The 13,160-nt window shown below is 34.2% G+C and overlaps 2 protein-coding genes across 4 annotated transcripts; both read left to right on the forward strand.

Moving 5' to 3' along the window:
- Nucleotides 1-466: 466 nt before the first annotated feature.
- On the forward strand, nt 467-6,687 carry LOC102618585 (CAAX prenyl protease 1 homolog). The gene is made up of 14 exons (XM_006491111.3): nt 467-629; nt 1,342-1,489; nt 1,607-1,691; nt 1,757-1,852; nt 2,372-2,437; nt 2,642-2,740; nt 2,956-3,069; nt 3,161-3,271; nt 3,704-3,766; nt 4,448-4,540; nt 5,020-5,133; nt 5,626-5,697; nt 5,831-5,896; nt 6,350-6,687. Exons 1-14 carry the CDS (start codon nt 599-601, stop codon nt 6,464-6,466), a joined length of 1,275 nt encoding a protein of 424 aa, XP_006491174.1. The 5' UTR covers nt 467-598; the 3' UTR covers nt 6,467-6,687.
- A 1,673-nt stretch (nt 6,688-8,360) lies between these two features.
- On the forward strand, nt 8,361-11,999 carry LOC127901267 (probable serine/threonine-protein kinase At1g01540). Of its 3 annotated transcripts, none has more exons than XM_052438250.1 (8): nt 8,361-9,136; nt 9,513-9,617; nt 9,724-9,846; nt 9,961-10,131; nt 10,284-10,413; nt 10,508-10,717; nt 10,836-11,008; nt 11,396-11,999. In XM_052438250.1, exons 1-7 carry the CDS (start codon nt 8,577-8,579, stop codon nt 10,989-10,991), a joined length of 1,455 nt encoding a protein of 484 aa, XP_052294210.1. In that variant the 5' UTR covers nt 8,361-8,576; the 3' UTR covers nt 10,992-11,008; nt 11,396-11,999. The 3 variants fall into 3 exon arrangements, with proteins under 3 accessions (XP_052294210.1, XP_052294211.1, XP_052294209.1); XM_052438251.1 differs by having other exon boundaries at nt 11,421-11,999; XM_052438249.1 differs by lacking the exon at nt 11,396-11,999 and having other exon boundaries at nt 8,362-9,136; nt 10,836-11,236.
- Nucleotides 12,000-13,160: the final 1,161 nt, after the last annotated feature.

The raw sequence follows: 13,160 nt of genomic DNA on the forward strand, positions 1-13,160 counted from the left end.
GGATGGGGATTCCACCTCATCCCCGTTCCCTCCTCGAATTAGAAATTAGGTAAATAAATTTTCCTATCTCTTCTCCGAATAAGAAATTGGGTATGAAATTATCTTTATATCCTTCCCGAATCGGAAAATTTCTGAGAATACCCGTCTCTGTGGGGATTTTTGCTATCTCTAACTTCTTGTAGTCATTTAATATTTTTTAATTTTTTAAATAGTGAAATGATAATAACCCTTTAAATTACCATTCGGGTCCGGAATTGAAAATGCTAAATCCGGACCTAGATCCGGATTTTACCATTCCTGGATGAGATAAGAAAAACACACGAAATAATTAAAAAAAAAAAGGAAGAAAGAAAAAGGAGTCGGATAGGAGACAAGAAACGATGTCGTCTGAAAGTTTAAACACACAACCAAAGAGAAGTTATTTGGACCGGTCAAAACATGAAAACGGAGTCGGGTCTTGGACATTTTTACCAAATTATTTTCACGTTTTTGCTATAAATTGCAGTCATCATTACCTATAAATATCACTAGGACACACTTCAATCATCATTCTCGCTCTAGCAATATCTCCGCAGACTCCACGAATTCAAACGCAGCCATGGTGTTTCCGTACATGGAAGCTGTCGTCGGTACGAGACATATCAATTCATTTTATCGTTCTTTATTTTTCTTCTTGTATTCTTCTCTTTCTTTAGTAACCTTAAGCGTATTGAAGTTGCAGTCAATTTGTTCTTCGCTTTCTTTTTCTTTCTCCCTTTAGATTCTTTGCGATTGATATATTCTACAAGGCTTTGATGTTATATTTTCTATTTCATTGAGTTTATTCGCCGGTTTTTTTTTCTTTTTCTTTTTCATTTATCAAGTAATCGTGGTATATAAGTAAATTTTAGGGTTTTTACATTATGATTCTGTTGTTTCTTTTGTTTAAAAGTGGGTGATTAAAGAATATTCCTTCTATTTCTAATGAGGAATAGGAGAATTTATTTATTTGTAACCCAAAATGACACAGAAATAGAATTGGGATTCAAGATTTCATTTCTTGATCATTTGGTTCTTTTTGCTGCAACCAAATGGAGGTAAAAGAATGAATAATGGTTAAACTTAGGGTTCTTGTGTGCTGTACTGTAATGATTGATTTTTTTTTTTTTTAAGAATGAGAAAGCTTCCATCTCCTTGAGAGTAAAATGTGGGGAAGACATTTCTTGGCTTATGATTTTAAGGGTTTGAGAGAAGTTTTCTTTTGGATCTTCTCTTCTTTTTTGATTGATACATAGTTGTTTATTTATTTTTCATGGAGCCAAATATGTTACTGTTTCCATGATTCTTGTATTTCTTCTACAGGTTTTATGATATTAATGTACTTTTTTGAAACTTATCTGGATTTGCGGCAACATGCTGCCCTCAAACTGCCAAAACTTCCAAAAACTTTGGAAGGGGTGATCAGTCAAGAGAAATTTGAGAAGTCTCGAGGCTATAGTCTTGATAAAAGGTTTGTCTCTGTCATTTGATTAATTTAACTTGCCCTGCCTATTAAAGCATGTGTTCTTATTTCAATTTTTTTTTTCTAATCAATGATTTACGCTGATGCACCTACGCAAACTTCCAGCCACTTTCATTTCGTTCATGAATTTGTTACCATACTGATGGACTCAGCAATTTTGTTATTCCGAATATTGCCTTGGTTTTGGAAGGTAAGTCACTGGTTTACTGTTAGCTGTTTTTGATTACCGCAATCTCACTCTTCTTGTGATCACAGAAATCAGGAAACTTTCTAGTTTTAGTTGGGCTTGATGCGGAGAATGAAATATTACACACCCTATCGTTCTTGGCTGGTGTTATGTTATGGTCACAGGTGTGTACATGGCATCTTTGTAACTCATAAGATAAATGTCGTTTTGTTTTTGACAATGAAAATCCTTGTTCACAGTCTGTAGTGTGTCTTCAGATATGATAATACTTTTTGAATAGTTTCAAAGTAGTTTGACCTTTCTTATTTTGATTAGGTGCAGTTATGTCATCTAACAGTTCAATGGAGAAAGTTTCCTCGATTTTTCTCTATATTATAAATCTATAAATGTGGGACCATCTTAAATTATATTGGGGTGCACAAATTTGTGACTGAATGCCCTAACCATACGATATTTTTAGAAATCAAAATACCATATGTCATTTCCGCTGATACAAGGCAATTGCTGTAAATGTTGCTCTGTATTCAGTTGTTTCAATGTTCTTTAAATTATTGCAAAGAATGCTTTCTGGTTTGTTCTAGCAGTAGAATACGGAGTCATTTGCTTTTATGCTTTCCCCTAAACTAATTTCATTTTCACTCCACTGAACTGGTATTGGTGGTTTGTTTGGAAATGTTGTGCAGCTCACTGATTTGCCTTTTTCTCTATATTCAACTTTTGTGATTGAGGCTCGCCACGGTTTTAATAAGGTTCGTATTTTAACTTGAATCTTCTTTTCACTTTTGTGTCTCATTATTTCCTGGTTAAAAAATTGTTCACTTTGGTATATTTGTCTTATTGCGGATGTCACTAGTGGTAATGTAAAATTTCTCACTGTTTGATGTTTCTTTTGTTTCATATCTCATGTCTTGTTGCTTCATTATATTTTAACTCTTTTTTTCCTTGTTTTGCAGCAAACAATATGGTTATTTTTTAGGGATATGATCAAAGGAATGATCCTTGCTATTGTATTAGGTCCACCTATTGTTTCCGCAATCATCATAATAGTACAGGTATGGACTTCTTCCTTCGTTAATATAACTAGCAATTTATGGCTATCAGTTTAGGAAATTTGGTCTTCATTACTGATTTGAGAATTTTTTATTATGTTAGTTTCTGTTTTCCATAAATGTATTCTTGGAACACTTAAATAGTTATATGCTATGGGCTTCTTTTATTGCTGTGTATTTTTTCCTAACCATTCTAAATGTTCCTTCCGTGATTGCAGAAAGGAGGTCCTTATCTGGCCATCTATCTTTGGGCATTTATGTTTGTTCTTTCTCTTGTGATGATGACACTATACCCCGTTTTAATTGCCCCTCTGTTCAATAAGTTTACTCCTGTAAGTATTTATGATTCTTTCCGTGGTTTATTTATTTGTATAATATGTTTGAATTATTGATCTTTTTTTCTTTGGTTATGATGTGAAATAGCTTCCAGAAGGAGAGCTAAGGGAGAAAATTGAGAAACTTGCTTCCTCCCTCAAGTTTCCTTTAAAGAAGTTGTTCGTAGTTGATGGATCCACAAGGTCAAGCCACAGCAATGTAAGGATTAGATTCTTGTTCAGTTACTGGGTTTTCCTGGTGTTATTTCGTTTTTTCTGATCCAATGTAATTACTTCCATTACCTTTTTGGAGTCTGAAAAGAATTGCATTTAATCTAATCTCCCTAATGTTGATGGATACTTGCACAAACAATCATAATTATTGATTGGCAATGTGAAAAGGATTGGAGATTATCCTACAATTTATAAGATTTTAGCAGTATTGTATTGCAAAATGCTGGCACTTTTGTTTAGTTGGTAAATATTCATGCACTCCAAGTTGGACGTAATTAAAGACTGCACATGTATTGTTTGTCGCTGTCTTTTTCAATTTTAGAGAGATGGAATTTAAGATTGTCATGCCGATTTTCACATTCCCTGCATACTCATCTAAATTTGATTTTTGGTGTTCACGGATTTATCTGTTATGCAGGCCTATATGTATGGATTCTTTAAGAATAAGCGAATTGTCCTTTATGACACTTTGATACAACAGGTAAAGATGTGAAATGGTTTCTTCATCTTTCATATTTTTTAGTTCATTGACAGAGCATAGACATAATTGCTGTGTTTTTGTTTGTTTTGATTTGAATTATATTAACCATCTGCAGTTCACTGGTTTATTGAACTAACTGCTATAATTTGAGATGTTGGTGGAGCGTTTTACTTTCTGTACCATTTCATATATCTAATTCAAATTTGGACAGTTTGGGGATATGGTCACTGTTGATTTATTTGTTGGAACAGTTTCTGGCTGCATCATCTCTGAGTTCAAGGGTTAAATTAACCGTAATTTCTTTCCATTTTATCTGATCTAAGATTCAAAATCAATCTTGTATTGCTTCAAGAGTCATGTTTTATCTTTTTGAATAAAATATATTGAATGATTTCCATTTCTAATCTTATCATTCACAGTTTGATGAGGTCACTGACTACTCTTTCGTCTAACAATTGAAAATACAGCAAAAAGGTTTTTGTTTTTAGCATAGTAGGAGTAAATAGTAAACTGCCTGCCTTTGTCAATCAATTGTCAATCCACGTGCTTCTCTTTACAGTAATGTAGGCAAGTTTGTGCTCCATTATTGCAGTGTTCCATCCCATTGTACATTAGTTAAACCATACACACTTCTCTTTGTAATATGAGAAAGATCTTAAATGATTATGTTCTCTTCTGTAGTGCAAAAATGACGAGGAAATTGTAGCTGTTATAGCTCATGAGCTTGGGCACTGGAAACTTAACCATACAATGTACTCATTCATTGCTGTTCAGGTATGCTAGAGTTTTCTATCAAGGCTGGATTTGAGATCTATACTCATTTGGCTTGGACAAAAGTTCTATTGTACTGTTTGCCTTCAATTAGTATTTTAGAGATTATTAACTGTTTAAAATGAACTCACATTTCAGGATAGGGGTATAGTTTTTACTCATGTCATAAATTTTGGCACAAAAGTTGGTATCTTTTTCCCTTTTCTTTAGGTTGAAGGTGTTAACTCATCTTCAGAGCTCTAAATTCAGAACAAATCATCAGGGCTTATGAACTGTGAAGCATTTATCGTTCTTATGGAGGCCTTTATTCTTTTTGTTGCTCATCTCTTAGTTCTGCAGCTTACTGTGTTATGTGCATATATTCTTTTCCTGATTCAATAATTACTGTCCTCATTATAACTGATTATGTTTTACTTATCAGGGAGAGAATAACTACGTCATAAAATTGACTTTGATAAGGTTCTTTATTCTCACTTTGGCAGGTTCTTACACTCTTACAATTTGGAGGATATACCCTCGTGAGGAACTCAACAGATCTCTTCCGAAGCTTTGGGTTCGACACACAGCCAGTTCTCATTGGTCTAATCATCTTTCAGGTATTGTTGTCTACGAATTCTACACATCAGTTTATTCAGGGTTTAGATCTTAAGTATCTTTATGCTTCTCATTTGATATGTGCATTCAGAGGCAGTATGTTGTTAAATTGTGCTCAAGTTTGATGTGGGCATGCTTAATTTATTAAAATGCTCTGCATTATTGCATAAAATGGTTTATTTTTGTAGCAAGTACGTGGTATTTTGTTAAAAATTATGATTTCAGTTGATGCGTATGTCCTTAAAATATTAGGAGGTTGAACTTTGTTCTTTAGAGAGAGAGAGAGAGAAAATGAAAAAAAATTGGAAAACAAAACAATTATTAGAGTTAGCACTGCAAGTAGCACTTGCATTGCTGGTATAACTTCCTTGTTTTGGGTTACGTCCATATTATTATGGCTCTCTCAACGTGTCTATATAGGTTTCTGCAGTTAAGAAAATAATAATGTTTTCCCCAGAAGAGCTTTCTAACAATTTTTCTAACCTTGCTTGCAGCATACTGTAATACCAATCCAACACTTAGTAAGCTTTGGTCTTAATCTTGTGAGCCGATCTTTTGAATTTCAGGTAACTTTTTGAAATGCAGTTTAGTTTGTTGGCTTTACCCCTTCTCTCTTGCTCTCTCTCCTACTTCTTGATCATTTTTTTTTAAATTTTGATGGGGCATCTTTATTTTACTAGATATATTTTTTCTATGTAGGCTGATGCTTTTGCTAAGAAGCTTGGTTATGCCTCTGCTCTTCGTGCTGGTCTTGTGAAACTACAGGTGATCAATCAATATCTTCTTCCTACCATGATTAGAAATTGATTTTTTTTTTCCTTTTACTGTGCCCTGAAACAGAGGAGCACATTCTAACTGCCTGATGTTTAGGAGTTCTGTTGATTTTCTTGTGAAACAGAGTTTTGTTTGATTTTTTTCCCTCCCTGCCTTGTGGTTGGAGCCCATTTATGTAGACTGATAACATCTCACTGATTTGTTTCATTGGGCATAAGGCGAACATGGGACAATAAAATTCCAATTTTTGTTATCGATAAGTCAGTTTGATAATACACTATATGGTTTTAGCCGACACACACTGGTGTTGTAAGGCCTTGTTATATCACAACCTTTTTTTGTGTATATGGTCAACAGTTCTCTTTAGTTATTAGAACTACAATAAAATGTTACAGAAGATGGGAAATTCTGGGTTTACTGATGGGAACTTTGTTGGTTTTTCAGGAAGAAAATTTGTCGGCTATGAATACGGATCCTTGGTACTCAGCTTATCACTATTCTCATCCACCACTTGTCGAGCGACTGGCGGCAATTGATGAACCTGATAAGAAAGAAAAATGATTTAGGCAAACAGGGATGGCCATCCTAGTTTTTAGTTCATTTTATTACAGTACACAAAGCTAACTAAAATCATGACAGAGCGGCAGCTGTAATATTAGTTTCTGTTGAGTTCGTTTGGAGTATACATTTCCTTTACAATCAGGTACAAAAAAAGCACTTGTATCTCAAGTCTCACTTAAGGGATCTGTTTAATTCAGCTAAAAGAGGAAGTTAAAAGGGAAGGAATTATGAACTTTGTGAATGCATGAGCCCATCATGGTGGTGGGATTTAAAATCTGTCATCAATCGTGATCGTGTTTCTTTCAGCGAGGGAGATATCCGACCTGGATAACATTTTTTTTTAAAATTTAAAATTAAAAAAAAAATCAATTTCAGGCGAGACTTATTATTATTAAACGAATAGGATGTCATCTGAGGAAATTGAGCGGGTCCATCGAATTTTTGACTTCACTGACAATATGAATTCCTTCTTCAGAACGATAAGAATCGGAATTGTCATTAAAACAATCGAGTTTTCTTCTTTACGTTTCAACACATGAAGACATGTATGGCATGGCATTGGTTTTAAGTCCAATGAAAAAGAGAGAATGACGAGGAAGGAGAAGAAGAATCTCAAGTTACCAAGAAAAGCTTCAAGAAAGCACAACTGTCGTGGGGACAAGGCATTTATCAAATTCTGTATACTTCCTTCCATAATGCTGTTTGCGGGGCATTCCAATCAAACTACCTTTTGTTATCTTGTCTTGATTCAATAGAATATATTATCATTTACGATTCTCAAGTACCACTCGCATTCGCAATTTGCAAATACAGTGGCAATAGTCAATAATCTCATCAACATTCGCAAGATCCAATTGATTGAATAAAAAAATATAATAATAATTAAGCAAAGGCCAAACCACCTTGCTTGTTAAGTTAAGCAGCTCTTTCCCAAGTCTCCCCCGTGGATCCCACTCCCCACACATGACATATCCAGTATGATTTCAGCGTCACTATTACCACCTGGCAGAACCTCTGGCTTCTGTGATCTGTGGAATTCCAATTGTCACCCTAACGGCGTATGGTGAGTGGCAACGCCGCTGATTATCCAGACAACGAGATAAAAGAGGAATTAATAGTGTTCTTATTAAACTTAAATCAAAATATACTGAAATTGAAATGGATTCAAATCGAAATAGGGAATAGAAATTAAAATAAATTATTTATTTTAACCGTATGAATCAAAATCGAAAGGAATTTTATTATCATTAATATATTTATTTTATTTTAAAATTAAAATGAATTATCGTAAATTATTAAAATGACGTTGTTGATTATTGTTATTATTTATTATAATAATTTTGATTATATTATTATTATTGAAAATTATTATTGTTAAAAATAATAATAATTATTATTATTACTAAAACTATTATTACTAATATTATTAATTATTAATATTATCATTAATTATTATTAACAACAACAATTAAAAAATAATAACAATAGCAATAATAATATAATATAATATAATAATATTTTATTTGAGGACAAAAGTATAATTATAAATTTAAATAAAGTAAAATGAGAATTTCAAAGAGCTTGATTCCCTACCTCTCTGATGGAATTAAGTTATTTTCCTTAATTCTAAAAATATATAGATCTTATATATTTCATTTTCATTTCACCTCTATTTTAGTATATAAATATACGATCAATTATTTTTTTTTAAAGAAAGTTCTGCCGTTACCGTCAAATGGGGAAATGCGGGCGTGGGCCCAAAAACTCCATTACGAAATAGAAATCGAAGCACATACTCACTCACAGAGTCACAGTCACGGACAGAACATAGGCGTCCCATTAGCGTATCCAACGGCACTTTTTTAAGTTTTAACATTTTACAGAACTCCAGCTAGACAGAAGCAGACAGCTCATTTATGCTCGACAACAACCGGAACGAACGAAACTCTCATCCTCTTGGCTCTTGCCTCACCACCATCACCATAACTCTCTCTCTCTCTCTCTCTCCTCCCCATAATTCAATACGAACACACAAGTCTTTCACTCGAAGCCATGCCTGAAAGCCTCTAATTCATTTTCAGTTTCTTCATTTAAATAAACGGGAACAAATATGTCTATGTACGACGCCGCATTTGTGAACACAGAACTGTCAAAGCGGACATCAATTTTCGGGCTTCGGCTTTGGGTCGTAATCGGAATCTTACTCGGTTCACTAATCGTTCTCGCTCTCTTTCTGCTGTCTCTCTGCTTAACCTCTCGCCGGAAAAAACACAATCATCTTCAACAACAACAACAATCCAAACAAATCCTTAACACGCCGCCAATCTCCAAGGAAATTCAAGAAATCGTGCACCATCCGGCACCTGTTCCGGAGATTCAAGTCGACATCGGGAAGATCGAGCACCGCGTGGTGTTTTCTGACAGGGCGTCGAGTGGGGAGAGTAGGGGAACGGGGAGTGCGTGTGAGACGGCGTCCTTTGGGAGCGGGAGCGTGGGGCCCGAAGTTTCGCATCTTGGGTGGGGCCGTTGGTATACGTTGAGAGAACTTGAAGCTGCTACCAGTGGGCTGTGTGAAGAGAATGTTATTGGTGAAGGTGGTTATGGGATTGTCTATCGTGGGATTTTGAGTGATGGTACTAAAGTTGCTGTCAAAAATTTATTAAATAACAGGTACTATTATTATTTTTCCAAAATTGGTTTCTGCTTCTGATCCATGTTTATTTGCATGAAGAAAAAGGAACATATAATTTTATGTTATATTTGGTTGTCAAATTCTTTTTCTGTGATCGTTCCGGTCTATGCTCAATCCTGTTTTTGTTGTTTGTTAATTTTCTCGTGTCAGTTGCAGAATTTGTGCTGCAAAGTTGCCTACTTTTACAAAAATAAAAAGAAAAGATGTTTGCTCATTGTAAACGCCTGAATTGATAACGTAGACTGAAGAACTGTCGCATATTTAGACTATTTGAGTACCGTTGGACCTCTTCAATTGATTTGAGCTACATTCACACTATTTATGTTTGCTGACGTTAGATGGATATATTATCAGGGGTCAGGCTGAGAAGGAATTTAAAGTTGAGGTAGAAGTAATTGGACGTGTTCGACACAAGAATCTAGTTAGATTGCTTGGATACTGTGTTGAGGGTGCATATAGGTACGGATAATTGATTTAATTTATGGCCCGCCCAGATTTTTGGTTGAGGTTGTGGCTTTTGTTGAATGTTCAGAGATGTAATTTGTTTCTTGGTTTTATTTTGTAGGATGCTTGTGTATGAGTATGTTGACAATGGCAATTTGGATCAGTGGCTGCATGGGGATGTTGGGGATGTCAGCCCACTAACATGGGATATTAGGATGAACATCATACTGGGAACAGCTAAAGGGTACCGTAATTTTATGTTCTAAATTTGATTCTTCCCATGTGATTGAATTGCTGCATTCAATCACCATCCGAAGGGGTTTGTTTTCTGAATTTTAATTTATTGTAATTCTTACAGATTGGCCTACCTTCATGAGGGTCTTGAACCAAAGGTTGTCCATCGAGATGTAAAATCCAGTAACATACTACTTGATCGCCAATGGAATGCTAGGGTTTCTGATTTTGGGCTTGCTAAGCTTTTATGTTCAGAGAGGAGTTATGTAACAACCCGTGTGATGGGAACGTTTGGGTATGCTCATTTCATTGTTCAAGTCTCGCCTTTGTTTATTCTGTTATATATTCTTCTGTCAGTTAGATACAACTCCAGTACAATATAATGCATTAAGCAGCTTTGATTCTTTAAAGAACCAACTATAAATCATTTTTTGTTGGTTTTTGCAGTTATGTTGCACCAGAGTATGCATGCACTGGGATGCTGAATGAGAAGAGTGATGTTTATAGTTTTGGTATACTTATAATGGAGATAATTACTGGGAGAAATCCTGTTGATTATAGTCGACCACAAGGAGAGGTTAGCATTGATATATACATTGTTCTCATTATACCCATTTATTATGTTCCTTTTTGTCTCTGGACCAATGTTGAAAATAACCAAATAATTGCAGGTGAATTTGGTTGATTGGTTAAAAACCATGGTTGGGAGTCGAAAATCTGAGGAGGTAGTTGATCCTAAACTGCCCAAGATGCCTGCTTCTAAAGCACTTAAACGTGTTCTGTTGGTTGCTCTGCGATGTGTGGATCCTGATGCAACAAAGAGGCCCAAAATGGGGCATGTAATACACATGCTTGAGGCAGATGACTTGTTATTTCGTGATGTATGCACTAATTCTCTTCATGATTTATCATGTAACATGGAATAGCAAAAAGAAAGAAAATTCTCTATTAGTGGCTTTATTTCCACGCAATTTGACTAATTTGTGCTTCATTTTGCAGGAACGTCGAATCGGAAGAGAACCTTCAAACTCATATGGTGAAGAGAATCGTGATTTTGCAAGAAAAGTAGGTGATAAACAATTGGGTGAAGGCGCTTCGGATACAAGTGAAGGTGATGGCAGTAGGAACAATCATCGACCAACCATGCGGCGATAGCACCAGCAGAGAATTAGGTGACTAATTATTATCGTCTCCACTTTGGAAAGTTTGCTTTTCTTATTCTATTAGTTAGATTTCTTCTTGTACCTTAAAATCAAAGATACCTATGATTTGCAAATTCTTTTACATATATATTTTTTTTCTTTTTTCAGTTTTACATTCCTCAAATTGGGATGCATTTTGTATAATTTAAAGAATTCTTTCAATCATTCTTACAGGAACTGTATAATTAATGCTCGGTATATTTGTTTGTCAAACAAAAGCTGTTTTAGCAATTTTTCTGTCGTTTTACGAAGAACAAACATAAGTAGTATTGTTCCCCAAAAAAAAAAAAACCCTTTTTATTGAGATTTTACCTACCTATTCAGCTTGATTGTATAATCCTTAAATTTTACATCTAGATATCCATTACTTGGCATGCTTCAGTGTTAAGACTTGTTGGCATCACTGCCAGCCTCTAGAAACAGATGTTAACGGGTGATGGCCCCAAACGCCAGCGACTTTGCTGGAATTTACTTGGTTTACATCCAGCATCAGGACCAACTCCTAAGTGGGACGGCACTGTGAAATCGACCCGCCAGCCAGCTAATAGAATGAAACATCTACATTTGGATGTAGTTTTGCTTATCCTAATTGGACCGGCTGCCAGCTGTGCTGCGCGAATCAGATATTGGAACGGGTCTTGCCATGTTTAACGATCACTGTCAAAAGTATTGCCTTTGGCCCAGAGTTTAACTGAAGCAAGCCGGTTGTTTGTGTTTTGCGTTTGGACCCATCTGTCTCCGTATTCTGTTCTGAAAGCTCGAGTTCCCATTTAGCTATTGGCAGTCTTACCGACTTAACCCCCTGTCAGCTTTCTTTTGGTACTGCGGTGGGACAGTTATAGTTGTCCTCGTCATAGTACTTTTAAATATTTAGCAAACACGCTCCACTGGTTGATTTTGTCGTTGGAACACTTACAATGATTTTATTTTATTTTATTTCGAAAATTGTGTCTAAATATCATATTTATCATATACTATGATTTTTTTTTTAAATAGCCTGCATCATTTTACCTCAATATCAAATTGGGCCCGATTCCTAACAATAGTAAACCATTCTTCAAAGCTTGCTAATTGCTTCTTGCTTACACTTTTTCATATTTCATCTGAATTGAGGTTGGGCAATTAAATGTTATAATATTAAACTATTTGGTAAATATTAATTACTATAGTTTGAAAATTAAGTTGATTTGATTTTATACTTATATAATAAAAAATTTATTATATTTTTAATAATTTTAATCAAAATTATTATTTAAAAATTATATTTATTACATACTATTAACTTTTATTTTAATTACAGTTTTTGTCCTACAGCAACTGTAACTTTTAAGTTACAACATCTTAATATTAAATTGGACTTTGATGTATTTTAAATTTGTTTCTTGCCTAACTAGTAGTTATTTGTTTTTAATTTATTCACAAACTTTCATTAATAATTTTTTGTGCCTTATATGGTAAAAGTTTCCGTTGATCAATATTTTAAAATTAAACCATTTCTAAGTTGAGCCAGACTATTGGCATCCTTCAAATATCTTTTAAAATTGTTTTCATGTATTTTACGATTTCAACCTTCGTTAAACACTTAAAATAGTTTCTCTTGCTTAAAACTCTATATGCAACCACAACCACGCAGATTCTTCTTCTTCTTCTTCTTTTTTTCTTTTTGTTGACAACTTTGACACCATGTATCGTCATCAACATTCTTTTCTTTTTTACACTATAGCTTAACTACATTCATTTTTAAAATTTTTTAAATTGAGTCGCAGTAATCATGTAAGGGAGGAAGATGATCATAAAAAAGTGATTTTTTTTTTTTTTTTGTGGGGTAACTTCATGAAGAGCATAAGAAAATTAATAAGTAAAGGCCGTAGGATCAAAGCTAAAAACAAGAAAACACAAACTTTAATGTAGTATATTTTTTCATTTGATGTATTAAAATTAGTGTTTTTCTATCTTTTAATTTGTTCTTCCCTTACTAAATAATGATTATTTAGTGAATGGCAATTTAGTCAATGGTAATTAATTTAAGGATATTTTTCAACTTCTACTGTAATTTAGTACGTAATATTTACATGTTAATTTTTTTCCAAAATTTTTATTGGGGACATGAGTCACATGACCC

Source organism: Citrus sinensis, chromosome 3 (assembly GCF_022201045.2).
Source record: "Citrus sinensis cultivar Valencia sweet orange chromosome 3, DVS_A1.0, whole genome shotgun sequence".
Classification (NCBI taxonomy): Eukaryota; Viridiplantae; Streptophyta; class Magnoliopsida; order Sapindales; family Rutaceae; genus Citrus; species Citrus sinensis.